Below are 27,677 nucleotides of genomic sequence, written 5' to 3'. Positions count from 1 at the left end.
GAGGACATCAAGCCTCCCTGGTGGCCCTATGCCCCCCTACACACACCCCTCGCCTACCGCCCAAGACCCACTTCAGAGCAGCTTTTCGCATGGCAACACCCCTCCTAGGAGGCTGGGAGGTCAAAGAAACTGCGAGAAGGATGCCAACGAGAGGGCGACAGGCACTGGGCAGAGGGAGGAGGGCGGCTCACACAGGAAGCCCGCAGCAGGACAGCCTGGTGGGCAGGGCTGGGCTGCAGACCCGGGCACCCCCCCATGATTATGGGCGAGTGGCTCTTCCCACCGGGGGCCCCCTCTATAAAGGTGGTCGCAGATCAGGCTGGGAAGGCTCAGTGGAATGACACCCACTTGGCAAAGTACCGGGCACACAGTCAGGGGCTCAGTGTTAGCTTGTGATCATTATCCCGACCACTCCAGGATCCCCCTGTCCTGCCAGCCCCCGATAAAGGACCTGCCTCAACCTGAAATCCCACCCAGTGTCAGTCAGAGGCAGAGAAGAGGATCCAGCAGGCCTAAGTGGGCCACTTCCCTCCCCTGGCCTGGCTCCCAGTCCCCACCCTCCCCCACTGGTGCTGCAGTAAGATGAGCACTGACCTCACCCAGCAGCTGGGAGGCCGTTAATGAGCTAATGTGTGTCCTCCTGGTCACAAAGGAGCATGATGGCACTGCTCAGCTCGTGCAAAATGGATATCCATCATGCAGCCTGCCAAGGACGAGTGTGTCACCTGGCCATAGATCCTGCCCCACCCTAGCCAGTCACAGTGAAATAACCCTCTGGAGGCGGCTGGGGGACCCTAGAGGACAGAAACACCTGGGCCACTGGCTGCAATTCCTCCACTTACACAGAGACCAAACAAGTTTCTATTCTAGCCTCTGCAGTCCTGAGGTTCACTGAAATAGCAGAAAAACCTCTGGCAACAGCAAACCACAGGAGCTTAATCTATGCACACTCTCTCTCCCACTATCTCAGCTCAGCTTTCTATTTAAAGAAGAGTGAAATCAAAGAGCCCTCGAGGGCGCTGTGGGCATGGGGCCCCCATGGGCTGGACACATGGGGTGGGGGTGGGTCGCTGTCCCTCCCCAGGCAAGAAATGGCCCACAGAGCCGACCTGGTCCCTGGACTCTCCTCTCACTGCCCAGCCTCTGCACACCCTGTGCCTGGTCCCTCCCCCAAGCCCAGCATACCACCCTTTCCCTTACTCCCCACCAGATCGCAGCAGAGCCCAAACCTTCAGAGGAGCTGCTGGCCAGTGGGCAGGTCTTACCTTGGACAGGTCCTCAGAGCCCCCAGGCTGGCCAGCAGCCAGCAGGGGTGAGGGCCGCAGCAGAGGGTCGGACAGTAGCTCCAGGCGAGGACGCTTGCTCTCAAGGAACTCCATCTCTGACTTGCCCAGCTCAGGCAGGTACGCGTGGGACTCCGGTCGCAGGTGAAGCTCCTGGGACCTGCAGGAGGCAAGGGCACAGGGCCATCACATCTGCTGCTCTTCCCGCTGATAGCTACCCATGAGCCATGCCCCCTTCTGTCTGCGAGAGGAATGCCCATCCATTCTAGGGGGCGCAGCAAGGCAGGACTCAAACAGAGGTTTGTCTTTCTTCAAGTCAACATTCACCAACTAAGTTCATAGCAAGAGAATGTACTGGCGGCTCCCCACTCCCTCACCACTGTGTGTGGCCCTCAGGGCTGGCTAAAAACGCAGAATCTTGGAGTTCCCGTTGTGGCTCAGTGGGTTAAGAACCTGACATAGTGTCCATGAGGATGCAGGTTCGATCCCTGGCCTCACTCGGTGGATTAAGGATCCAGCATTACTACAAGCTGCTGCGTAGGTTGAAGACACGGCTCGGATCCCATGTTGCTATGGCTGTGGTGAAGGCTGGCAGCTGCACCTCCAATTCAACCCCTAGCCCAGGATCTTCCATATGCTGCAGGTGCGGCCGTAAAAAGAAAAAAAAATGCAGAATCTTGAGTCCCAGCTCAGACCTACTGGGTCTGACTCTGCACTGAAACAGGATCTTGTTTGCCTTGCCCACTGCATCCCTGCCTCAGGGCCTTTGCACCTGCCAGGCTGGAACATTCACATACCAGCTCCTTCCATGCTGACTCTTCTCCATCCTGTCTCAGTGCACAAGGTGTTGCCTCCTAACAGCAGTCTCCCTGCCAACCAGTCCTACCTCATCACATCACCTATTTTCTTTTATTTTCTTGCCTTTTTAGGGCTGCACCTGCGGCATAAGGAAGCTCCCAAGTAGGGGTCTAATCAAAGCTGTAGCTTCCAGCCTTGCCACAGCCACAGCAACACCAGATCTTTAACCCACTGAGTGAGCCTGGGGATAGAACCTGCATCCTCATGGATACTAGTCAGGCTCGTAACCCACTGAGCCACAAGGGGAACTCAGCCACCTGTTTTCTTTATCTTCACAGCCCTCACCATTTGCTTGTTGGTTTGTGTGCGTTTGCTGGCTGCCTCCCCTGCCCCAGAATGTCCATCCAACAAGGGCAGGGATATGCATCTATCTAGTTCACTGCTGGATCCCAGGGCCTGGCAACAGGTGCTCAATCTGTACACATGAGGTGAGTGGATGTCATGGCAACATGGGCGGGGCTGTGCTGTAATGCTTTCCTTTCCTTCCATTTCTCTCACCAAAGCCAGGTCACAAGATGCCCCTTCTGCCCAGCTCAGAGCCATCAGCTTCACAATCACTAGAGGCCTGGCAGGAGCACGTGGCTTCTTCATTTAAATATGCAAAAGGCACCATAGTAGGTTTGAGTCCCTCCACATTCGTGTTAACTCAGTACGTCAGAATGTGACCTTATTTGGAGGTGGGGTCTTTGCAGATGTAATTAGCTGAGATGATATCATACTGGATTAAGTCAGGCCCTAAACTCCTGTCTGGGCCACACACCTGGAGACCACTGCAGACCCGAGGGCCGTGTGGCTCTTCCCTGCCCTTCCCCATCCTCGCCCCAATCCTGGCTGCACAAGGACCAGGGCACAGCCTGCCACCCCCTTGTTTAACACCAACCCTGCAAGCTCCCTGTGGGCACAGGACTCCACGTCCCCGTCTGAGAAGTGGATGCGTGGGCCCCATCTCACCTTTCATTCCCGGGCTGAAATTCAGACAGCAGGGAGGGCCTCCTCCGCTGGGGCTGAATGATGGAGCCGGGTGACAGGTGTGAAGTGTAGTCACGGCTGTGGTGCTGGTACTCGAGCAGCCCGACATCCTGCAGCAGAGCACAGGGAGGCCAGTGAGCATCCACACCCCTGCAGGCTGGCCGCACAGCCAGGAGGTGCCAGAGCCCCCTGCCCAGCACTGCTCCTGCACCCCGGGGACCCTCCAGCATCCTTACCGGGCCCTCAGGCTGGGTCTGGCCAGAGGACATTCCTGGGACTACTCAACAAGGAGAAGGGTCACCTTCAGCTAAGGGGCACCCAGTCCTGCCACAGCCTCCACGTTCTAGCCTCTTTGCAGATGAGATGACTGAGCCTGCATGTTAGCAGAGACAACCGGGAAAAGGTACGACCTGTACGTCTGCTACAGGCGCAAGTGACACAGCAAGACATGGGGAACCATGCCAGGGGACTGTGGACAAGGCGACACGAGGCTCAAAGACCAGGTTCCAAAACAAAATGCCACTGTGGGAGTCCCCCGTCTTGCAGGAGGAGAACCCACACACTGGTGTCACATACACAGATCAAAGTCAGAAGGATAACCTTAGGCAAAACTCCCCTTTTCAGTAAAATGCTATCCAATATCCATTATCATCTGCAGACAAATTAAACACTAACGAATTAGATGTATCCTGATTTAGCAACTACATTCTGATTTGAGACACATAAAAAAAAAAAAAAAAAAAAAAACACCCTTTCAAAGGAGAAAACAGGACAGGCTTCCCCTGTGTACCAGTCCAAATCGATTAGTCCTGTCTGCCAAGAACACTCAGTTATACTGCAGGGTGGCAATCAATTAGTGATGTCTGACAAGAGTAAGGCTTGGGAGAGCGTGGGATTGTAGGTGATTATTTTCTTCTTGGCGTCTTTCTTAATTCTCCCAATTTTCCATAAAAATCCAGTCATCTTTTTGCTGTCTGGCTTTTTTTTTTTTTTAAGCAGTTATTTCTGCAAAGAGAATTAGACGAGACCACGTAGGTGTGTTAGAATGTATGTTTCAGACCCTCCAAAACCAAAGCTTGTAAGAGGCTGGGAAGCAGGAGGATGAGTAAGCAGAATCAACAGGGATCCTGTCAAAGCCCAGAGGCTGGAAATGTCAAGGGAAGGGCCTTCCCGGGCAGCCCTGATGTGGAAGCAAGAAGATGCAAGGCCTTAGGCTAGAGGTATCTGTCCATCAGTCAAATCCCCAAGCCTCGGTTTCCCCATCATTGAAATGTATGCCCCACCTAGGCCTCTGTGCCCCTGACCACAAATCCCTCTTAACTCTCCAAAGGTGGCCCCCAAGGCGGAGGGCAGCTTCCAGAAGGCAGAGAAGGGCTCAGCTTGCGCCCTCTCCCACACCCCATGATGTCTAACACAAGGCACCCAGAGCTCACGAAGGAAGGAGGAAGGGCTGGAGAGAGGTTGCCAGGCACAGCTCTGGTGTGTGCATGCACGCACGCATGCAGGGGTGTGAGAAGGAAGCGGGCAGCTCTGCAGTCTGCAGGGAGCAAGACTCTCTCTCACACAAAAGCAAAGTGAACAAAGCGGCAGAGAAGCAGACAGCCCCATCCCTGGGGAGAGGACCTCGGGAGGACGGCACCCACCATGGCCAGTCGAAACGGGAAAAGGCACACGGCCCCCAGGAGCCCCAAGGCAGAGGTCTGAACCCTCTGGCCGTGGTTTCCCAGTGTGGGAGCCAGGCAAGATGAGCTCATGGTACAGCCCCTCCAAGGAGCATCTTAGGGGCCATTTCTGCAGCACCCACACTGACCTCTACCCCAGGGACCCCCTGGAGGGTCACAGGAAGCCAAGAACTGGGGAGACCCCAAAGGAGAAACAGACCCAGAGTGGGGTTCACTGTGGTCACAGCCTAAAGACTCCGGGCGCTCCGGCCGGAAGCATGAGAACCCTCCTAGAGTTAACAAAGCACTTCAACCCCGTCTGCTCCCTCTACATGGGCACTTGTCCCCCTGTGGTCCAGGCAGCCTCCTGGGTCTGTGACGCTTGGTCTGGGGGAGCGGGAAGTCGAGAGAATTCAGTCTACTTGAGAGCGTGTTGACAAGACCGCAGCATCCCAGTGCATGGCCAGCGTGCGTCCCCACACCCGAGAACAGGGTCACGTGCAGAAGTATCCGTTTGTGACAAAGTGGAAATGAAACAGACTGGTCCTTCCCACAGAGTCTGATAAACACTGATCTAGGGCAGGAGTCAGCAAACGAGGCCCGAGGCCAAAGCCAGGCTCAGCCCATTGCGTCAAGTGTCACTGGCACACAGCCACGGCCATTCCTGTCCGCGTTGGCTGAGCTGCTTTCGCGCTAGGACGGTGGCAGCACCGAGGAGTTGTGACAGAGACTGCGTGGTCCGGAAAGCCTGAAATATCTCCAGGGGAGATTTGCCAATCCCTCTTCTAGAGGAAAAGCCCACAGTGCACCCTGGGGGCCATTTGGAAAAGGACCTTAACAGGCAGGTTGTCATCATGCCAGCATCATCAGAATCATCATCACTGCGCTGTAACGTGCATGCGGAAGCCTCCGCACAATCAACTAGATCCTCACAGTCTTCTAACCACCCTCTCTCAACCGATGGGAAACTGAGGCACGGGGCGCTAAGGCCACTTGTTTCACAGCTAAGACATCACCGAGGCAGGATGTGAAGGAGCAATCTGGCTCCAGAGCCTGCGCTCTTAAACACCCTTCTAACACAAAGGCACAGAGAGGTTAAGTAACTTGCCGAAGGCCACACAGCAGGAAGGAACCGTGCTGGGATTCAGACCCTACATCTTTTGACCTTAACACATTCATTCAGCGTGAGGCTTGCAGGAACTCAAGGGCGCTTTGGGGGTACCAGGGAACTTGGGGGAGAAGGCAGAATTGAGCTGGGCTGTGGAGAGCTGGAAAGGACCTTAACAGGCAGGAAAGGAGACAAGGAGGGGAAGGTGTGTTGGGACCCTCAATCCTGGGAGATCTTCAGTGCCAGGGGTCTGCCAGGACCCTCAGGGAAAGATGTGGGGTCCTGATACTGTGGGGGAGGGAAGAGGAGACCATAGAGATGGAGGGAACAGGGCACAGAGAGGTTCTGCAAGTGGAGCAGGTGAGACTGAGCGAGCCTTGCATGGAGACTGGCTTGGAGTGTGCCTGAGGCCAGGGCAGGGGAAGCAGGGGCTTTCCAGGGTCTGCAAGCACAGCCGGAATTCACTCTCCATCTGCACTGGCATAAGACACCAGGCGGCCCAGAGATGACGCAGGCCAAAGCACAGGCCTGTCTCTGAGTCCAGACCCTCCTCAGTCTCCTGCCACCCACCAGGAGAAAGGAGATGACTGCCACATGCAGACACCACCCCCCAGGCACCTTGTGGACATTCGCCAGTGATGCTCAGGCCCACAAGGCTCCTAGTGCCAATGGCTGCACCCAGGGATTAAGTGAGCAGCCCAAGGCCATTCAGCAAAATGGGAGGAACAGGGGTTTAAAGCCATATCTGGAGGTCTTTCCGGCTCCTGGGAGGCCTTGCTATCAAAGCAGCTCCATGCCCAGGATGCCTGGGAAGATGCCTCCAGGGCCAGGAGGTGCCACCCTGGATAGAAGCCTATCTGGAGCGTGTGTGGGAGGGAGCTGAGTCCTGGGAAGGTCACGGATAACTGGGTCCAGGCCCCACCCCGTGATCCCAGCAGACCTCCCTCAATTATTGTTCAAGGAGCTGGGACCCTCGGATGCCCCCTGGACCATGGATGGGGCACTTGTCTTTCTGTGCCTCAACTTCCCTTTTCCTTCACCCTCTGTCTTCCAAAGACTCAGAAAAGGGGGGGAGGGGTACCTCATAAACCCTGCCCATATGGGTTGGAGGCACAGGGCTGGAATGAGAGTTGGGGAGCCTCCAGATTAGGCTGAAACACTCATCCCCCACCAGCCAAGGAACAGCGGCTCCTCTAGGTAAGCAAGTTTCCCCAAGATGTCCAGATTCTTGCCCCAATAACAAATGGGGGAATGGGGGACGGGGGAGTGCTGGGCCACCCCAGCACAAGGCAGCATGGTCAGGAAACAGGGCTCCACTGCTGTCCCCACACAGGATAAGGACGCCCCCCTACAACCTCAGAGCTGCCCAGGGCCCCCGAGTACCCCTGGCCTCAGCCTCCTACCTGGAGAAAGTGGTGACCACTTGGTCTTGCCCAGCCACGTTCTGCGTCACTGAGGACCCAGTGGGAAAAGAGTGGGAGGTGTCTGCGATCAGCCAGTGACCCCAAATGACTGGGAGAGGGCCCAGCTGGGGCAAAGGACAGGGGAGACGGCAGGACAGCAGGGTAAAATAAAGGGACTTGAGGACTAACAGGCCCGGCCTGTGGGGAAGGTATGTATGGGAGAGGGGGAGGGACTGGGCAGGAGGGGATGAGAAAGAAGAGAAACCAGAGGCATCCTCCAGAAGCCCCTGGGGGCGGCAGCCCCTCCAGGCAGCTATAGTAAGGGTGACGGTTTTGCAATTGGACACATCTGGCTGAGTTTGCCAAGCACTGTCGTAAGGACTTTCCACAGATCATCACATTTAATCCCCAGGAGAATCCAGGAGACAGATGCACTCGTCACCCCCATTTTATGGATGAAAAACTGAGGCTCAGAATCGTTAAGCCACCTGTCCTGCTCCCCCACCTGCAAAATGTTCCCTCCCCATCTATCAAATGCAAGGCGGTAAGAGCACCCTTGCTTCAGTGATTGGAGGAGCGAGTGTACATATAAAGGGCATAAACACGAGTGCCGTAAGCACTCAGTGGATGAGAATGCTTACTTTTGGTATTGCGACCATGAAGGTGCTGACAGTACATAGTAATAAATGACCCCAGGAGCATATTCCTTGGCCCCAGACACACGGCAGGTGACCAGTAAGCAGAAGCATCTGTTTCACGGGGGCCCGGGGTCCTGCGGCTGAAGCCGACCACCTTCTCACAGTGATTTCACCTGAGGCCTGTTATCTAACCACCTATCCTCAGTCTCCTCATCTGTAAAATAGGATGATAAAACTTGAGGCGCTCTTGCTGGGTGTTTGGGAGACTCTGATGACGCTCTCCAGAGGAACGTTCTCAGGTGGGGTCTCCAGATGTGCCCGTTTATCAGAGCTAGCTCTGAAAAGCATCTGGGGGCCCCAACTCTTCAAGAGGCCACTGTGTCTGGGACAACCCCCAGGCTGGGCCAGTGGGTTCATATGCAAAACCATCTAGCTCACGGAGGGAGAAGCCCTCCCACGCCATTTCCTCTTGTTGTCTCAGGAGGAGGGACCACACCAGCTGAGCAGGACAGACCCAGGCGCAGACACACAGGGGCCAGCACAGCCAGCCTTAACCCCAGCCACGACTGCAAACCCTCATGCTCCACCCCCCCAAGCAGCCAGAAGGTCAAACAGGGGAGGCCCGGGACCTGTGAGCCCTCTGACAAGTCCCCAAGGACCCAGTATACAGTAGGTGCTCAATAAATGCTAACAGAGTGGAAGCAAGCCCATCTTCACAGCCACATGCAGCTGGAGGTGAAGTTAGGAAACGCAGTCCCCGCTAGGAGGCGATGGGAGGGTCCCCTGTGAACAGAACCCTTACTAGGACCCCCATACCAGGGATTCAGAGAATGACACGTGATGGGCCTTGTCATCTCAGAGCCCTGAGCATCACTGCAGGGAACAGACTCCAGGCCCTGAGGGTAAGGGAGGGGAGGGACCACAAGCCATGGCCCCCGGGAAGCCACCCCAATCCTAAAGTAGGGGAGCCCTGGTGAGGCTGGGCTGAAAGCATATATAGCAGGAGCTCCACATTTGCAGGCAAATCCCACAGCCAACTCAGAGGCAGAGATCCCGTCTTCACAGCTTAAGACAGGACCAGAGAGATTTTACTACATGTCTCAGGGTATGGCGAGGTGGTCTCCGCCATGGCACCCCCTCCCCTCGGGGACAGTGGGCCCAGGCTGGACACCAGAGCCACACCAGCCCTGATTCCAAGGGGAAAAAAGGACAGGATGGGGACTCAGGGTAGAAGGCGCCAAAGGTGACCCTGGACACACATTCGTGCTCCTCACCGTGTGTGGTCGGGCGATCTGCACGGGGTAGGAAATGCCGTGGGGCGGGTAGCGGGGCTCGGTGGCCCTCCATGTCTGTGCCACGGGCTGTGTGGATCCCGACATGGTGCTGGGCGTCCAGGGGGGCTCCTGGGCCCCTGTAAGCTCCCTCTCAATGGTCTCCAAAGATTAAAAGCCAGTCTTCATCATCTGCTTGCCGGCCACCCAGTCACAGGCGTCTGTGAGGAGATGAGAAAAGAAAAGCAACATTAGCCATGGGGTGGCTGCCCCTTGAGAGACTTGGGTGGGAGCCTAAATCCTTCCTGTGGCCTTTTTGAGTAAGGGGGAGCACCCAGGGGGCCTCCGGGACCCTTTTCCATGCTGCTGGCACACTACAGCAGATGGAGATGCGATGTGGTGTCTGAGGCCCCTCGGAGCCACACAACAGGCCAGCAGCTGTTGCACAAGCCACATCAGTGAGCGCCATGCCCTCCCCCCATGCAAGGCCCTGGCTCAGCAGGCACTGGAACCCCCAGTCTGTGGGTCTGCCCCTACTACCCCCTGATGGCTCCCAAGACCCCCCTCAGCCCACTTGACCTCACCCCATGGAACCCCAACTCTGCAGACACTGCCCCCATCACCCCCGATGGCTTCCAAGATCCCCCTCGGCCCACCCAACCACACCCCATGGAATCCCAACTCTGTAGACACTTGCCCCCATCACCCCCTGATGGCTCCCAAGACCCCCCTCAGCCCACCCAACCACACCCCATGGAACCCCAGCTCTGCAGACACTGCCCCCATCACCCCCAATGGCTCCCAAGCACCCTCTCAGCCTACCCAACCACACCTCAAGTCCTCTGCCAGTTTTGAGTCACGAGGGCAAAGTTCCCCGAAAGCACCTGGCAGCTTAGGCAGGCAGGCAGCTGCTGGGCCTGTTCCAAGAGGGAAAAAGTCCTGGGTGGTGGCGGTGAACGGGGTCAGCTCAGGCAGAACACAGACCAAGGAGCAACGCCGGGCAAGGCCAGGCCTGCCTTGGCCTCCCAGTGACCCTCTGAGGAAGACAGGCCTGAGGTTGGTCCGGATGTGAGCTGAGAGCAAGGGGATTGGGAACCCAAGGACCACACTGGGGAAATAGCCCAGGACACCGATGAGAGCCCACTGGGCCCCAAATGGCTCCCAGGGGCAAGCAAAGGGTGCCATGCACGATGGGGGTGCGGGGGGGGAGCACTTTCATGTCCACTGGCTTTATAGGTGGGGAAACCGAGACCCAGAACGAAAGACTCAAGAGAGCAAGAGAGCAAGAAAGCCACTGGTCAGAAGGGGCCTTTTTGCCCAGACATCTCCAGGGGCCCCCACTCTCCCCAGAACCCTTCTCTCCCTTCTCTTCCATGCAACCAGACACTGGCCTCACTCAGTGGGTTAAGGATCCAGCATCGCTGTGGTTGCAGACGTGCTCAGGATAGGGCTTGGATCCCGTGTTGCTGTGGCTGTGGTGTAGGCTGGCAGCCACAGCTCTGATTTAACCTCTAGCCTGGGAACTTCCATATGCTTCAGGTGCGGCCTTAAAAAAAAAGCAGAAAAGAAAAAAGAAAAGAAAAGGGCACTTTCCCCTGGGGCTCTAGGCCAGGAGGATGAAAGCCTGGAACTCTCAGGGCCATCCGCATGGTAAGAACCTACCCAAGGAGGATGCCAACTGGCAGGAGGGCAGAGATGAAGGGTAGAGAGAGCACCTGATGACAGCCATGCCTGAAAGCAGATTAAAGCCTGCTTCTTCATTTAGGGAAGCTAAGGTACTCCTGGGTGTTTTGCCTTTGCCAGCCCAACCTGGGTTTCTGCCACTTGCCATCAAAAGTTCTGATTCACCCAGGGAAGGAAGGGGTCACAGAGGAGGCATTCCTTCCATCGGGTGCTGTCAATCCATCCAACCCTGCTAAGTCAAAGAATTCCAGAGCCCAAACTACCACACCTATGGCTATCTCAGAAAGAAAGCCCACATGGACTTTCCCCAGCCACCAAGACAAGATGTACCATGTAATTCTTACGAACAGTGGGAACAGATCTTGCTCAGCAAATGGGAGCTGCTGCTGTTACTACTACCAGTACCATCACTGCAGTAGCTGCAGCCCGTTCACAGAGATGCTCTGACGTGGAAGGGAGGCAGAGTTGTTCTACCAGCTCCCACCAAGACTGAGACAATGAACTGGCCCTGGGAGAGGGGTCAGTTGTGGCCACCAGCTGGACCCTGTTCCAGAATTCCTCTTGTTCCAGCTTGTCTTGAAGCCCAGCAGATCCTGGTGGTCTGATGCAGCAAAGCCAATTCTATTCTAGCTTCTCTTTCTGGGTTTGAAATGGCTGCCGGCTCTCAGACAGGATGAGGCAGGAAGAGGCTCACAATGCTTGCCTGGCCTCTGAGAGCACCGCGGGCAACTCCCAAATTTGCTATGCGACTTTGCATTGCAGGAGGCAATGAGAAGTCTTATTTACCCACAGCTTTTCTAACCTCCTTTGCCCAATGAAACGCCGACTGCGGATCACAGCTGCGGCCAGGTGCTCATGGCATGTACTGCACATGGGCTCCAGAAGCCAGGGAGGCAATACATCTTTCCAAACCAGCCCTGGAGAGTCTTCAGCCTCATCCTCCTCAAGCCAAGACCTGGCCTGGCTGGCTTCCCACTCCCTCCAGACACACAGTGTCCACTGCCAAGCTGACATCCCTGCCACCCACCTGTCCCCAAAGTCAGGGGACTCTGGGGAATCTCAGAGCTCCTGCATTCCCCACAGGAGTTTATTTTAAGAAGTTCCATCTCCATTCCCCCCAGCCTCAGCCACATGTGTTGCCAACTCAAAAAAGAAAAAAAAATTTTTTTAGAAAAATAGTTTGGCAGTTCCTCAAAATGTTAAACGTAGAGTTACCATATGACCCAGCAATTCCACTCCTAGGCATATACCCAAAAGAACTGAAAACAGGGACTCAAATCGATGTTCGTGCACGTATTCACGGCAGCATTATTCACTACAGCCAAAGGTGGAAAGAACCCAAGGGCCCGTCAACGACTGAGGGGATAAATAAACATAACGTGGTCCATCCCCACGAAGGAATATGATTCAGCTCTAAAAAGGAATGAGGCCCCACACCTGCCACAATGTGGATGAGTCCTGAAAATGTGATGCTGTGTGGAAGAGCCAGACACAAGAGGACAAATACTGTGTGATTCCACTTGTATTCTGGCAATGTCCAGAAGAGGTAAATCCATAGAGACGGAAAGCAGGTTGGCGGGTGCCCAGGGCTGGAGGTGGGGTGGAAGGATGAGGAGCGACTGCGGATGGGTGTGGGAATTTAACCACGTGATGATGGAAATGTCTGCAAAGTCAATAAAGGCGGTGTTTGCATAACGTGGTGAACAGAGAGAAAAATTAAGCTTTGACATCATCAGCAACGTTTGGAGATGCATGCCAAGAAAAAAACATGACGTTACTTCATCAAAGTCAGGGGTAAGAGAGGATGAGGGTGACCCATGGGCAACGGAGGCCTCCTGGATCTGGTCTTGGGGAAAAAGTTTGTTTGTTTGTTTGTCTTTTTAGGGCCGCATCTGAGGCATATGGAAGTTCCCAGGCTAGGGTTCCAATTGGAGCTACAGCTGCCAGCTTACACCACAACCACTGTAATGCGGAATCCTTAACCCACTGAGCAAGGCCAGGGATCGAACCCGCAACCTCATAGTTCCTAGTTGGATTCGTTTCCACTGCGCCACGATGGGAACTCCACTAGAAAACGGTTTCTGAGAATAGGATCTAGGTTAGAATAGGAATGGGACACCGTGACCCTAGCATCAAAGCCTGGGGGCTTTGCAGTCAGGAGAGGGTGGTAGGCATCCATTGATTTACAAACACTGTGGCGTCCCTGCCATGAGCAGAGCCCCAAGCTAGGGCATGAGGCAGGGTCCAGGCCGCAGAGGGTCTCAATGCCCACGGTGGGCAGGGAGCAGAGAAGCGGCAAAGAGTGGCCTCTGAGAGCAGGACGGGGTCCCCGGAAACCTTGGGGAGGGCAAGGGAGCTCTCAGGGAGAACTTCCTGGAGGGTGAACATGAACCAGCCAGGGGGCGGGGGGGTGTGTGCTCCAGGCAGAGGCCACCACCGAAGCAAGAACCTAGAGATGAGACCAGGCACCACCTGCTTGAGAAATTCATCAAGAGTCATTCAAGGCCCACAGACCATAGAAAGGATGGTTTTTGCTTGAAGGGTAACGGAGAGCCATGGGAGGTGGTTGGGGAAGAGAGAAAAGGGTCAGGGAGTTGGACAAGCAGACACTGTGAAGAGCAACTATGGAACCGGGAGGCCGGGGTCGAGGGGGGCTGTCACAAGCAACCATGCATGAGATGTCGCTGGTGGGATCAGGACAGCGATGACACTGAGGCAGCAGCAGGCTGAGCAGGTCTTTTGTTAGCAATAGTGCAAAACCTTAGACAGTGACGGTATAGGGCCTTGGTTAGGGATTATGCAGGAACCTGAGGACAGTGCAGGGTTTTAGTTAGGGACAGTCCAGGGCCTTAGGGACAGTGCAGAACCATAGTTAGGGACAAGGCGGGGCCTTAGTTAGCAATAGTGCAGGGCCTTAGGGATAGCACAGGGCCTTAGTTAAGACAATGTAGGTCTTTAGTCAGCAATAGCGCCAAAACCAAAACTGTAGCGAGTGAGGGACAATACAGGGCGTAGAGTCTGGAAGGAGACCACCAGCTTCAGAAACACCTTGCAGTAGGAGTGAAGGAGGCCAAACAGCCCCTCAGAGATGGGCGCCCATCACTTCCCTCCTTGAGCAAGACGCCTCGCAGCTCCGAGCCTCAGTTTCCTCATCTGCAGACAGGGAACATGTGTTTCTGCTCCACGGGCCCAGGAGGACATCGTGCTTGTGAAGTGACACCTGGTAAACAGCAGGTGCTCCATAAAGCAAACTCAGCCAGGTCAGGGCTCCAAGGGGAAGAGCTCTGGAGAGGTTAAGGACATGCTCCGCCAGATGGCGTGGGACACTCCTGAGCCCCAGAGCCTGGGACAGGGACACCTCAAGCCCCAGGGGGCCCTACACATCCAAACCACAAACCACGGCCCAGGGCACCCGCCTTGCAGCCCCCCAGAGCCAGCCAGAGGAGGGCTGCAAACCAGAGTCCTGGTCCATGTCTGGGGGCTCCTGTGAAAACGACCTGGAGGAGACACAAGGCCGGGGACATGCAGCTGCCCAGGAAGAGCCCTGCTGGCTGGAGGTCGGATCTAGCAGCACCCCCATGATCATGCCAATCTCACATTCCTAATACACCGAGAAATCACTGCCTCTGATTCTGTGTCTGCCTCGCTCCCTGTGGCATCCCCAGAGCCAAGCACAGCGCCAGGCACACAGCAGGTTCTCAGTGAATGAACCTGTCTGGTGAAGGCCAGCCCCAGGAACACAAGGTGAAGCCACAGTCTACCACACCTGCATCCCCACCCCGACCCTGCTGGGCCTCTTTCCTGCGGGGAGGGGGCCTGGAAGTTTCCACCCTGCTCTGACATTCCTCTCTGGCCCCAGGCAAGTCGGCCTAGGAGGCCACACCAAGACACATTCCATAGATTTTTCGTGTCCTGAGCAGCCAGATTCAGATGTGGGAGGGTGGACTGACAGCCATGGGGCTGGGATGTCTCTCAGAGGGCGGGGAGGCGGGGTGTGGGGAGCAGCAGCAGGGGTGGGGATGGGGGCACAGGGTGCTGGTTAAGGGGCCAGAACTGCTGAAATGTGCCTGGGAGCCTTCAGACCTGAGCCTGGGAAGATGAAAGGCGAGCTGTCTGCACCACACGTGCCTGAAATTTTCTTGGAACTAATGGGCACCAACGCTGGAGCTTGTGGCAGGTGGGGAAGCCTCAGAATTTAAAATCAGCTGCCAGGCAGGAGAGAAGACCCCAGCACCTGCATACATATGCTCAGAACCCTCCACAGTGCTCAGACCAGTCCCACCGGGGACACGGTCTATTGCAGCCCCACCCTCACTCCCACCCCCACCCCGACTGTCTCAGGCCAGAGACACCCAGATGCTCTGGGAGCATGTGAGCAAGGAAAACGTCCCTGAAAGTATTCAGCATCCAGGATGGCATCTGACCTACAGTAGTGGCTCCATCACTGTTTGTTGTAATTGACTGCTGAATCCCCCACAAGGGGCAGAGGGAACAGCATGCGCAAAGGCCCTGAGGTGGGAAAGGAACAGCAGGGAAACCCGATGATGAGAGTGGAGGTCACATAGGCCTTCCACTCCCAGTGGGATGGGAAGGATGTCGCCCCTCTAGGCAGAGGTAACATGAGGGTCTCCTATATCAATCCCACCCCTGATGTCTCCTTTGCTCAAGGAAATTTCAGCTGTGTCCCTGGTCAAGGAGCCATGAGTACAGGCTTCTGCGTGTTGGGTGAAGGTACCAGGGCTGGTCCACCTGAAATCCTAACATTATTTAAGCCACCATCCAAGAATTCCCTCTGTGGCACAATGGGATTGGAGGTGTCTCTGCAGCACCAGGACACAGGTTCAATCCCTAGCCCAGCACAGTGGATTAAAGGATCCGGTGTTACCATAGTTATGGTATGGGTCACAACTGCAGCTCAGATATCCCTGGCCCAAGAACTCCACATGCTGCAGGGCAGCCAAAAAAGAAAAAAAAAAAGAGCCGCCATCCAAAGTCCTTCAGAAACAGGTCCCTGCCTATCCTTACTGGCAGCCCCAGCAGGAGAAAGACCAGCTCCCTTGCCTCTCACCTAGTAGGGAGATCACTGGGCTCCCTAAAGAGGAGGAACGACCCCAATCACAGCCTGTCCTTAGCTCTGCCTGAGGAGCGGTGGCCCAAAGTGGCCGAGGGTCACCATACTCAGTGCCAACTCAGGATGCTGCCCACAGGGGTGACCCCGGCCCCCTTGCTGGGACAAGATAACCCATCCCAATGGAGTCTCCACACATTCTGGTCAATCAGGAAATTATTTCGGTGCCTACAATGTGCAGACACTGTTACAAACACTGGAGCTACAGCAGTGACCCAGTCTAGACAAGGAGCCCTGCCAATCAGCGCTGACCAGTGCCAGGAGGCCTGTCAGAACAGAGAAAGCTCCCAACCAGGTACTCAACAGGAGATGGATGGATGGAGGAGGAAGGAGAAATGATGGATGGATGGATGGATGGACAGACGGACAGATGAAGAATGGATGCTGAGATGCCTGAGGGAGAATGGACGAAGGATAGATAAAGGAGAGAGAAAGGGAAGAAAGAAGGATGCTGGCAGGTTGGACGAAGGTGATGAATGAGATGGGAATGGAATCGATGAAGGGCTTGGCTGGATAAAGGAGAGAGGGAAGGAGGGGAAAAGGAGGGAGGATGGATGGATGGATGGATGGACGGACGGACGGACGGATGGACAGACTAATCAGTCAATGGATATCAATTTAATTGTTCCATTTTCCATGGTTTTTCTGGTCTTACTTTTTTAATCGAGCCCAGAGCCAAGCATGTCTTTATTCCACTAACATCCCCACACGTCAGGCTCCCTGCCAGTCACCACAGGGGACAGAGATGAGCATCATCACTCCCATGAAGACCCCCCAAATCCATATAAATGCTCCCCAAGCCCCAGGCTTCCGGGCACAGAAACCCCCGGGGGAAACTACCTCTGGCCCCAAACTCCAAAATCGGAATAGAAGGTACTCAAGGCCCACCCTCCCCTGGCACCACTTCTCCTTCTCCGGCCACAGCCAGCGCCCCTTCCTCCTGGGAAGGAGAAAGGAAAGGTCAGCCAATTCCAGCCTCAGAAACATCTTCCCTGTGGCCAGCGGGATTTACAGCTCCATATATCGCGAGCCATCACGCCACGCGCGTGCGTCTGGCAACAGCCAGAAAAAAACAGTTTCCCAGGGACCTAGAATGTCACACAGACTTCAGGTCGGATCCCGCTGGGCAGTTTCATGCAGACCTGAAGCTTCCCCTTCCCTATCCAGCTTGGCCAAGCCCCAGAGACCAGCTCAGCACAAGGCATTATAAAGAGGGATTTCCCAGGGGGGAAAAAAAAAAAAACCCACCAATTTCTGACTTCTCTTAAAAGTAGAAACTCACTCATATTGCCAGTGGGGATGCAAAATGGTACAGCCTCTGCAGAAAAATATCTGGCAGCTACTCACTAAGTTAAACACAGAGATACCATATGACCCGGCAATTCCATTCCTAGGCATATAGCCCAAGAAATGAAAACAGGTGATGAAAGGAAACAAATATGAATGCTCAGAGCAGCACTATTCACAACAGCCAAAAAAGGAGAAACCACCCAAATATCCATCCATATCCTTGAGGAGTGGATAAGGAGTATGCAATGTGTCCATTCACTGGAATATTATTTAGCCATAAAAAGGAATGTGGAGGCGCAGTGGGTTAAGAAGCCAATTGCAGCAGCTAGGGTCACTGTGGAGGAAGACGTTTGATCCACGGCTGGGAAACTTCCGTATGCCCTGGGTGCAGCCATTTAAAAAGAGAGGGGGATGTATAAACCATAACAATATGGAGGTTCCCAGGCTGGGTTGAACCGAAGCTGTCACCACTGGCCTCCTCCACAGCCATGTCAGATCTGAACCGTGTCTTTGACCCACACCACAGCTCATGGCGACACCAGATCGTTAACCCACTGAACAAGGCCAGGGATCACACCCACAACCTCATGGTTCCTAGGCAGATTCGTTTCCGCTGCGCCACAAACAGGAACTCCTGAAATGTTTTTATTTCAGTGAGATGAAGCCGCATATGGAATGATCCCACTTCTGTGAAATGTCCAGAAAAGGCAAATCCATCCAGTCAGATGCAGGCTGCTGGCTGCCAGGGACTGGGGAGGGGGCAGTGGAGAGCAACATTAGTGGGAACTAGGTTTCCTTGGGGGTGATGAAAATGTTTTAGGACAAAATGGTGGTGATAATGGTACAACACTGAATCTACTAAAGCCCACTAAGTGTGCACTGTAACATGGCTCCAATAGCAAATCTTAGGTGTATTTTACCATAACAAAATCATTGAGGGGGGAGAACCCCATGACTCCAAAGGGGCATGGCTGGCTGGATGCAGGCAGGGGCTGCCCATGTGGGTTGTGCACACCCTCTCCTGTCCACACACCCCCTCCCAGGCAGCGACCTTCATTTACAAGCCCAGCCTGGCCAATGGGACTCAATGGCCCAGGGCTCAGTTCCCTTCTCTGAGGGGCCAGACCGGATTGAAGGGCTCTCACCTCTGCCATCACTTCCCGGAACCCTCCCCCTACCCCAACTCACCAACCTGGCTTGCCAAGATCCTCTCTCTTCCTGCCACTCCCGCGGGCCCAGCCCCATGCACCACCACCATCTGTTTACCTGCTGTCTCCCCCTCCGGACTGGCTGGCAGTTTGAGCCTCATCTGCGATCATGTGCACAGCAGGGCCCTGGAGGCTGTGGGCTGAGTCACAGCCTCCCACCCCAGCCTCTGTCCCTGAGGAAAGGTGGTGCTCTCTCCAGCAGGCCTCCCTGATCCTAGAGACTCACTCTCTCAACCAGGCCATCTCCTGCCTATGCACTGCCATCCCAAAAGTCTCCCATGAGCGGAAAGGGGCCACGTGTTCCAATCCAACTCCATCACTACATAGCTGTGTGACCTTGGACACCGTACTGACCTCTCTGGGCTTTACATCTGTAAAAGTCTCTTCTTAGGGTCACCGGAAAGATGATTCATTGGGAAAAAAGCTACGAAAAGCTCAACACCCAGAGATGAGCCCCCCCAAAGGAAAGCTGTGTTTCTTCCTCCCCCGTGCTGCTCCAAATACTGGGGGAGGAAGAGGGGCGAAATAACAGCAAGGATGGTGATGCTAGTTCTGGCCGAGGTAGTTACCAGGACCATCCCCACCTTGCAGACAACAAACTGAGGCTGTGTGAGTAAGCTGACCAGATGGCAGAGTGAGTCCCTAACGAGGAAGTTGGACAGGCCCAGGGAGACCCACATCTGAGCAGAGAAAGCAGAGGGTGCTCCCCAGGGATGAGCCGGCCCCCACACAGTCTGGAGAAAAGGAGAAGAAGGCTGCCCTTCCTGGGCCTGAGACCTCAGCTGCAGGACCCCTCACTCAACACCTTCTTATTACAGACAGGCCAAAAGAGGGTCAGCAGGGGTTCCCATCGTGGCTCAGTGAGGTAAGAACCCAACTAGTATCTATGAGGATGTGGGTTCCATCCCTGGCCTCACTCAGTCGGTTAAGGATCTAGTGTTGCCACAAGCTGTGGTGTAGGTCACAGATGCGGCTCTTATCCCTCGCTGCTTTGGCTGTGGCATCGGCTGGCAGCTGCCGCTCCAATTGGACCCCCAGCCTGGGAACTTCCATATGCCGTGAGTGCAGCCCTAAAAAGACAAAAAAACAAAACAAAACAAAAAACAGAGAAGGTCAGCAGGCTGGTGCTGCGTGCCCGAACTCCGCCCTCTTCAGCTGGATCGCTCAGCCCATGTGGTCCCGGCGTCTGGAGAGGTGGGCACAGTGGCCATGCAGAGAAGGGTTCCAGCTCCACCAGAATGATCAGGTCCCGGAACAGAAATGCCTCTGCAGCCTGGCTGGGGGGTCATGGATGAGAGACCACCAAACACCACATCCTGCATCAAACCCTCCAGAGAAAAACACGCTCGCTGCACCTGCACCACCTATGAACCTCCCTAAAAGGATTCCCAGAGGACCACCACTCCCCTACCCCCCACTGATTCTGCTTCAAGAGCACCAACCACCCCCAGGGTCACCAGACCCACTCCCTCACTAGCTGGCAGGTTCTACTTCATCCAGTCAACATTTATCAAGGGAAGAGTCCGATTTCCCTCCCCAGACATGCTTGTCCCCACTCCACAGACCAGGAAACTGAGGCTCAGAGAGGTGGGCTGACTTGCCCAAGGTCAAAAAGCCAGAAAGCAGCCAGGCTTCATTCTGATCCCCCCCCCCCCCGAAACCGCCAGCACAGGCGCCCCCTCCCAGAGCAAGCGGAAGGGATGCAGCACTGGTTGGTCGGAGCCGCCACGGAGGCCCGTTTCTGTTTCCAATTTAATTGGTACATGTGTGTCCACTGGGCTGTGGCCAGCTCAGCCGCCCAACCCTGCTCCCCTGCCAGGGCGAGATCTGCTCAAAATCACTTCCTCCTCGACTCTTTGTTTTTTTTTTCCCCTTTTTAATTTTAAAGGGAAGAGAGAGAGAGAGAGAGAAACCAGTCCTGACAACCGCTCCTGGTACGCCAGGTCACAGGGTTCCGCATGAGAACCCTGGCCATGCAATGCGCCCTCCCTCTTGGGTATTTCACAAACACAACGCCGGATTTTTCCTGGCTCTTCCTCATTAAGTCCTGGGCGCCCCGGGAGGGACGTGGTTTCCATTAGACCCAGCTCCTCCATCTGGCCTTCCAAACGGCAATTTTCTCTGCGGAGGGAAGGCGGGGTGGGGGGGACCTGGAGAAAAAGCTGGTGGCTGGGAGGCAGGGGGTGGGGCACTAGCACCAGCTGTGTGACCTGGGCAAACCGATTAACCCCCTGCCTGGGGCTGGGATAGGCGGGCACTATGCAGTGGGCCACAGGGACACAGACACAGAGGCGGGGCCAGGTGCAGGGCGTGAGGAGCTCAGCATCCTGCCCCTTGGAAAAGGCACAGTAACCCGATTGCTAACCCAAGGGAATGCTGGGATTCTAAAGGATGAGGGGCTCAGAGTCCACTTTGCTGCCTGTGTGGGAATGAACCAACCCCAGAAGAAAGAGCAGGCCACAGGATGCAGCTTGACATTCCGCTCAGTGAAACAAGCCAGACACAACAGGACAAACACCATCGATTCCATCCATACGGGGTGCCCCAAGCGATCAGAGTCACAGAGAATAGAAGGGGGGGTGGCCGGTGCTGGAGGAGGGAGAGTTAGTGTTAAATGGGCACAGAGTTTGTTTTTCAAGATGAAAAAGCTCTGGAGATGGTGGTGATGCTTGCAGGACAATGTGAATACACTAAACACTGCTGAGCTGTACAATTCAAATGGGGTGAGATGGTCAGCTTTTTGTTATGTGTACTGTAGCACAGTTTAAAAAAATTTTTTTTAGTTTTTTTTTTTTTCTGCGTTTTAGGGCTGCACCTGCAGCATATGGAAGTTCCCAGACTAAGGGGTTGAATCAGAGCTGCAGCTGCCAGCCTACGTCACAACAATGCAGGATCCAAGCTGCGTCTATGATGTACACTGCAGCTCACAGCAATGCTGGATCCTTAAGTTGCTGATCAAGGCCAGGAATCAAACCTGCATCCTCATGAATACTAGTTGGGTTTGTAACCCACTGAGCTACAACAGGAATTCCAAAAGCTTTTTTTTTTTTAATACACATACACACACACACACACACACACACACACACACACACACACACACACACCTGCACGTGCACGCACCTCCTCCAGGGAGACCACCCTGATTGCTAGATAACAGCACCCAGCTGCTCTATGGTGGTTCCCACTCTCCCACCATGAAAAGAGATAATGTTGCCAAGGGTGCTGCCAGGGGTCCTAGTATGCAGTAGCCCCTCACAGCCCAGGGCTGAGTGGGACCACAATCAAGGGCTGGTCTCGGCCTATCTCCCTTTAGGACCCAATGGCCCTGGGGCATGCATGGACCTGCAGACCAGCGCCTCATAGCTCTGCTCCCTCAGAAGTGCCTCATGATCTCCCCACTGACCAAGCGCCTCCAATCAGATAGCCTGGGTGCAGGAGGGGCTGACTAGCAACTCTCCGACCCTTCGATTAGGTCCCCGGACCCTGAAACCTGAGGCCAGGCCCAAAGCTGTTCTCTCCGCAGTCTCTACCCCATGGCCCATGGCCACTGCAGAGACCCCAAGAGTGAAGGGGCGGCCCCTGGATTCCCACCGACTTCCCTGCACCAACATCTGGCAAATGTGTCCCCAGCTGTGCAGCTGCCGGAAACGCCTCCCCCACCCCCGGCCTCCTCCGCGCACACAGGCCCTCGAGGAAGGCTTTCAGAGGAATTTATGGGGTCATCCCTCATATTTCAGGGCAGCTCTCTGGGGAACGGCCTCTGCCACATGTGAACAAGGACAAATGTTTCTGCTGCTAAGAATAGCTCCTCGGGGCCAGTAGCCCACCCACTCAGCAACCGCCCTCCCATGCGGCCCCCCTCCTCTCCGACCCCCAGCAAACCACCAGCCTGGACCCGGCGGGCCCACCTCCCATAGGCCTGGCTGGGAGACCCCCACTGCCACCCAGACGCCCAGGCAGAGGGGGAAGAATGCACTCTGATCAGCTCTGTCCAACTCTCAAAAGGGGACACAGACAGGCCACTGATTTTGCCTGAGGGCGTCCGCTGAGTGTCTGATGATGGAAAGGTGACCAGGAATCCAAAAGCTCCTCCAGCCCTGCAGCCAGGAGTTCCAGGCCACAAGCTGCTTCATTGCCCAGGGGCTGCAAGAGGGCCCAGGGAATCTGATTATGGGATTTGATTATCAGTTCCTGGAGGGGGAGGATCCACAGGGGCTCCAGGAGAGGATCCCAGCCCAGACGTAGGGAGGGGAAGAGAAAAGAGGGCTTGTGGTGGGCACCTTCAGGCCAGACTGGAACTGGGAGGAGGAGGGGCAGGTGATGCTGTGTGTGTGTCAAAGGGCCCAGGAAGGTGGCCCAGGGAATCACAGCTTCCAATCCCTTCAGGAGAAGAAAGTCTGATTTTAAGACATCCCTCAATTTGCAATTTTCGTTTTAAAAACACTGACTATAAACCCAACACAATAAATCAGTCTGACATCCAAAGACAGCCCAGGGGCTGCCAGGATGTGACCTGTGGCTTCTGACATGTGGTCACCAGGAAGCCGCAAGAGAGAGCCCAGAAAAGCCTTGGGGAGCTTGAAGGAGGTGGGGGCGGACGGCAAGTTACGGGCAGGAATGTACTCCGTCGTGGGACGTGGGCAAAGCATGGAGGGGAGACCAAGGAGGTCCCTAAATGCAACAAAGAATGTGAGGGGCTGGGCCCACTTACCCACAGGTGACACTCCCACCCCAACAGCACACTGGTTGGCGGTATAGGTGGGGTTGGCTCATCTCCAACACATGCAGGAGCTGTCTAATGGCAAACAGCAGGTGTACCTTCCACTGGCGCTGCTGAGCTGGGACTATGAGTCTGCACTACCAGGAACTGCACACGGGAAGTACCTCATCACCTGAGCCCCTGGATCCAACCATGTCTGAAGCTTACCCTGAGCTTTTTGTGCTAAAATACAGGAGGAGCAGGGAGTCTGCCAACTGCAACCAGAAGACCTACAACAGCAACGGCCCCTAAAACCCAACTTCTAAGCCCCATGAACTCTCCCTGAAATCAGATCTCCTCTACCCATTGGTCCCTTCACCTGTACAGGTAGGGGAGAGGTCTAAAGCCAGCCAGAGGAGGCGAGAGAACTGAGATGGAATCAGGGACAGATTCAACCTAGGAGGAAGGGGCCAGGCAGGAGCCTGGGACACACCTGCCCTGTCTCTCACCCATCTCCCAGCCCAGTCCTGAGCTGTCAGTGGCTCTAATGAGGGATAGACCAGAGGGTGGCTTTGCAGATCAAGGGGCCCCTCCTAGCTGACTCAGATCTGGGTCACTCCTCAGCCACGGGCACATCCCACCCATGCGGCCCTGGGGCAGTAAATGCAGCCTCCAGCCTTGGCTTCCTTTCTCTGAACATCTGCTACCCTGAACTAAATGCACTGATAAACAGAGGCTGGCTTGAGCAGGTCCCAGCAGTCCCAGCCAGGCCAGAAGGCAGGCATTGTCTGCAGCCAGGAGGCCAAGTTGGCTGCACCCACCCACGGGTGTGTCATGGGTCCCCTTCCCACTGGGGCCTCAGTCTCCTGGGCTGTAAAACGGATGGCTGCTCCCCACCTGGAAGGTGGCCAAGACTTGACCCAGGAGCAGGTGGAGATCCTGACCCCAGCCCCCTCAACCTCGTAAGTAAGAACTTCTCCCACCTCCCCCTTTTCCTCCCAACCTCCATGTGGCCACTGGCTTGTACCAGCATCCATTTAACAGATGGAGAGACTGAGGGTCTGGGGGAGACCAGACCAATATCCCACCGGTAGGAACGGGGCCAAGGAAAGATGAACAAATAACTACTTCTAACTCCCAGGTTCTAAGCAGTCACTATAAGAGATCCAAGGTGAGCGCCTTTCACTTGTGACTACAACCAATCCCTAACACACGGCTCAGTGGCATCAGTTATTACTTATTTATTTAATGGCCACACCCAAGGCACATGGAAGTTCCCAGGCTACAGGTCAAATTGGAACTGCAGCTGCGGGCCTATACCACAGCCACAGCAACATCGGATCGGAGCTGTGTCTGCGACCTACGCCACAGCTTGTGGCAACACCAGATCCTTAACCCACTGATCGAGCCCAAGGATTAAACCCACATCCTCATGGATACTAGTCACGTTTATATAACACACCAAGCCACGACAAGAACTCTGGCATTAGTTCATTTAATCATCACAGCATCCCTGGGAGGCACAACTGAGGCACAGAAAGGCTAAATAACTTGCTTGAGGTCACACAGCGAGCAAGTGGCATAGGCTGGATGCAAACCCAGGCAAGTCCCTTCCAGCTTCCACCTCTCATCCACTGTGTCCCGGGAGCCCGTCAACAGTGTACTCACATCCCCCACCAGGCTCCAAGTGTCATACCCAACATCACTGCTCATGGGTCCAGGCCAAGTCTGGCCAGCTGGAGGCGACCAAATCAGGTGAGCTACCAGGCATGTGGGGAGGGGATGTCCTGGGCTTGGCAGGGGGGGGAGGGGGGGGTCCAGCGCAAAATCAGGAGGCTTCCTGCTTCCCGGCCACATCTTCTTTAACAGTGACACCAGAGGCAGGAAAGGAGGCTGTAGGCAATGGGCGGGTTCAGGAATTTGGGCATTTGGTTTCCGAGCGAGGGAAGTAGGTTCTGGACTCCTTGGATGGAGTTCCCGGCACCATCGGTCACCCTCACTACCTCACTGGGACCTAGGCCCTCAGGCTTGGGTGGGGAAGAGCACCATGCAATGCTCCCATGCTCCCCAAACTGCAACGGCTGGGGGTCACCGGCTGTATTAGTTTCCCTGGGTCTGCTGTAAACAATCACAATCTGTGTGGCTTAAACAATAGAAATTTATTCTCTCACTGCTCTGGAGGCCAAAAGTCCAAGATCAAGGTGTCTTCAGAGCCACACGCCCTCCGAAGGCTCTAGGGGAGGGTCCTTCCTGCCTCTTCCAGCTTCCGGTGGCCCCCAGCATTCCTTGGCTTGTGGCTGCATCTCTCTGAGCTCTGCCCGTCTTCACACAGCCATCCCCTCTGTGTGTCTTCTTCCACTTTTTTTTTTTTTTTTTTTAAGGGTCGTAGGTGCAGAATATGGAAGTTCCCAGGATAAGGGTCAAATCAGAGCTGCAGCTGCTGGCCTATACCACAAGCACAGCAATATGGGATCTGAGCCACATCTGCAACCTACTCCGCAACTTGCAGCAACACCGGATCCTTAATCCACAGAGAGGCCAAGGATCGAACCTGAAACTTCACAGACACTATGTCGGGTATTTAACCCACCAAGTTCCACAATGGGAACTTCCCTTCTTCCTCTTCTGTCTCTCATAAAGACGCTGGTCACTGAATTTAGGATTCATCCAGGTAACCCAGGATTGCCTCATCTCAAAACACATATGCAAAGACCCCTTTTCCAAAGCAGGTCACATTTAGACCAGTCAGGTATTAATGCCCACATGTATGTTTTTGGGGGGGCACCATTCACCCCACTACATTGGCCTCAGCTTTTTTCTGATTGCCCACCTACTGAGAGCTCACTCCCTACTCAGCTCCATAGCCAAGCTCCAGCAAGATCCATTAAGCAGATGAGAAAACTGAGGCACAGAGAGTTAAGCCACATGCCCTGGATTTGAACCCTCTTTCTCTGAACAGACCAGCCACGGGAGCTGCTAGGCACCAGGGCCTCCTATTTAGAGGAAGCAAAAGACTCTCACACCCACACCCCCTCCAGGAGAGGCCCACGGCCATGACTCACTCACTCGCATTGCACAGGCCAAGAAGTGGTTTGGCCCAGTGGGGGATGGGGGGAAACTCAGCAAAACTCAGTCTCAGTTGGTTCCTGGGTCAAATGCGAGCAAAGCCCACCTCCTGAAAGATGAAAGCCTGGAAGGAGAAAGCCTCAGCCCCTGATATGACTGTCACCACCCCTCTATTTATTCCCGGCCCCAGCCCAACCCACACAGCTGCCCAGCCAGCCTCCCCTCCCAGCGCAGAAAGGGCCCATTATGACATCAGGGGCCTGGAATTAGGCTCTTAGCCTGGGAAGGAGGCAGGACCCAGGGACAAAGGGCTCACTGTCATGCAAATCCACGACTCCGGGGGAGGGGGCAGGGCCCTCCCCACCTTAGCCTTCCAGATTCAGAGCAGCTCGGAGAAACCAGTTCTCAGCCTTCCCAGAAGAGTGTGGGCAGCTCCAGGCGTGCAGATCTGGACACAACGAGGTTCTCAGACGTGGGCCCTTTTCCAGGTCAGAGCCAGATGCCCAGAAAATAGCACTTGCTCGAAGGAACCTCCCCACAGAACCTGAGTTCCAATTCTGCCCTCTCCGCAACTGCGCTCTGAGACAGGGCCAGCCCAAGGGCCTTCGGAGAATGAGATAAAATAATCCGCTTAAAAAGCTGAGCAGCACCCTGGGCACGGAAAGAACTGCATGGGAAATAAATGCCACTACTGACCAAGTACGCCTGAGAGTCCTGTGCGCCTGCAGCAATGTGTCTTTGGGCAAGCTGCTTACCCTCTCTGTGCCTCATCTGCCATCACAGGGTTGCTGGGAGGACTCAGTACCCTAAGGTGTGCAGAACACCCCACCCGTCAGACCTCAACACACATAGCAGATGCTGTCAGCACCCCTCCCCCGCACCCTGTGCCCCTCAGGACCCCCACTTTGAGCCCCACCTCTCTGACTTTACCTAGGAGGTGTAGACCTTCTCGGGGTGCTCGGTGGGTTCCTACAGGCATTCCTGAGCAAACACACCACTACTTTTCTAAGGACTCACACACAGTCTCAACTCCTAGGAGCAGAACTGGGGTGATGGGAGGTGAGCTCACTGAGAGTTGCAGCTCCAGGGGCCCTAGCAGGTAAGTGTGCTCCTGTCCCCACCCACCTTGAGCGGACAGACCCAGGTCCACAGCTCATGAGGGACATGGAATCAGGCACCATCTAGTGCTAAGCACCTACTGTGTGCCCAGTGCTGGGGACACAGGGGTGCCCAAGATGAACAAAATCCCACATGGAGGGTAGGGGGACAAGGCTGACGGACCTACAGTAAATCCCTGGTGATGACAGTGGCAAGGTGAGAGGAGTGATGATGGGGAGGTGAGGGCCTCTTTTAGGAGGGGACATTTGAGCTGAGCGTTTGAGAAGATCCCAGAGACGGCGTTCCAGAGT

The 27,677-nt window shown here is 55.2% G+C and overlaps 2 protein-coding genes across 51 annotated transcripts in view; both read right to left on the bottom strand.

Moving 5' to 3' along the window:
• The window catches only part of NCOR2 (nuclear receptor corepressor 2), a 176,720-nt gene that overhangs the window by 146,682 nt on the left and 2,361 nt on the right, over window positions 1-27,677 (bottom strand). For 49 of the 50 annotated variants that reach the window (XM_084993226.1, XM_084993227.1, XM_084993228.1 and 46 more), the window contains exons 1-3: window positions 9,195-9,329; window positions 3,093-3,220; window positions 1,266-1,443 (exon numbers count right to left, since the gene is read on the bottom strand). In XM_084993226.1, the coding sequence (XP_084849352.1) occupies window positions 1,266-1,443; window positions 3,093-3,220; window positions 9,195-9,299 (411 nt within the window). In that variant the 5' untranslated portion in view covers window positions 9,300-9,329. 50 annotated transcript variants of the gene reach the window in all.
• Window positions 9,274-27,677, bottom strand: part of LOC146396535 (uncharacterized) — a 72,710-nt gene continuing 54,306 nt past the window's right edge. Inside the window, exon 3 of the mRNA XM_084996333.1 lies at window positions 9,274-9,412. Coding sequence (XP_084852459.1) covers window position 9,412 — 1 coding nt within the window. The 3' untranslated portion in view covers window positions 9,274-9,411. The remainder of the gene's footprint in view (window positions 9,413-27,677) is intronic.

This window comes from Sus scrofa, chromosome 14, assembly GCF_054392235.1.
Source record: "Sus scrofa isolate SSC_HxYL_T2T_F1_AM1 chromosome 14, Sscrofa_HxYL_maternal_Yorkshire_Landrace_v2.0, whole genome shotgun sequence".
Lineage (NCBI taxonomy): Eukaryota > Metazoa > Chordata > Mammalia > Artiodactyla > Suidae > Sus > Sus scrofa.
This window is presented reverse-complemented; position numbering and strand designations above follow the sequence as displayed.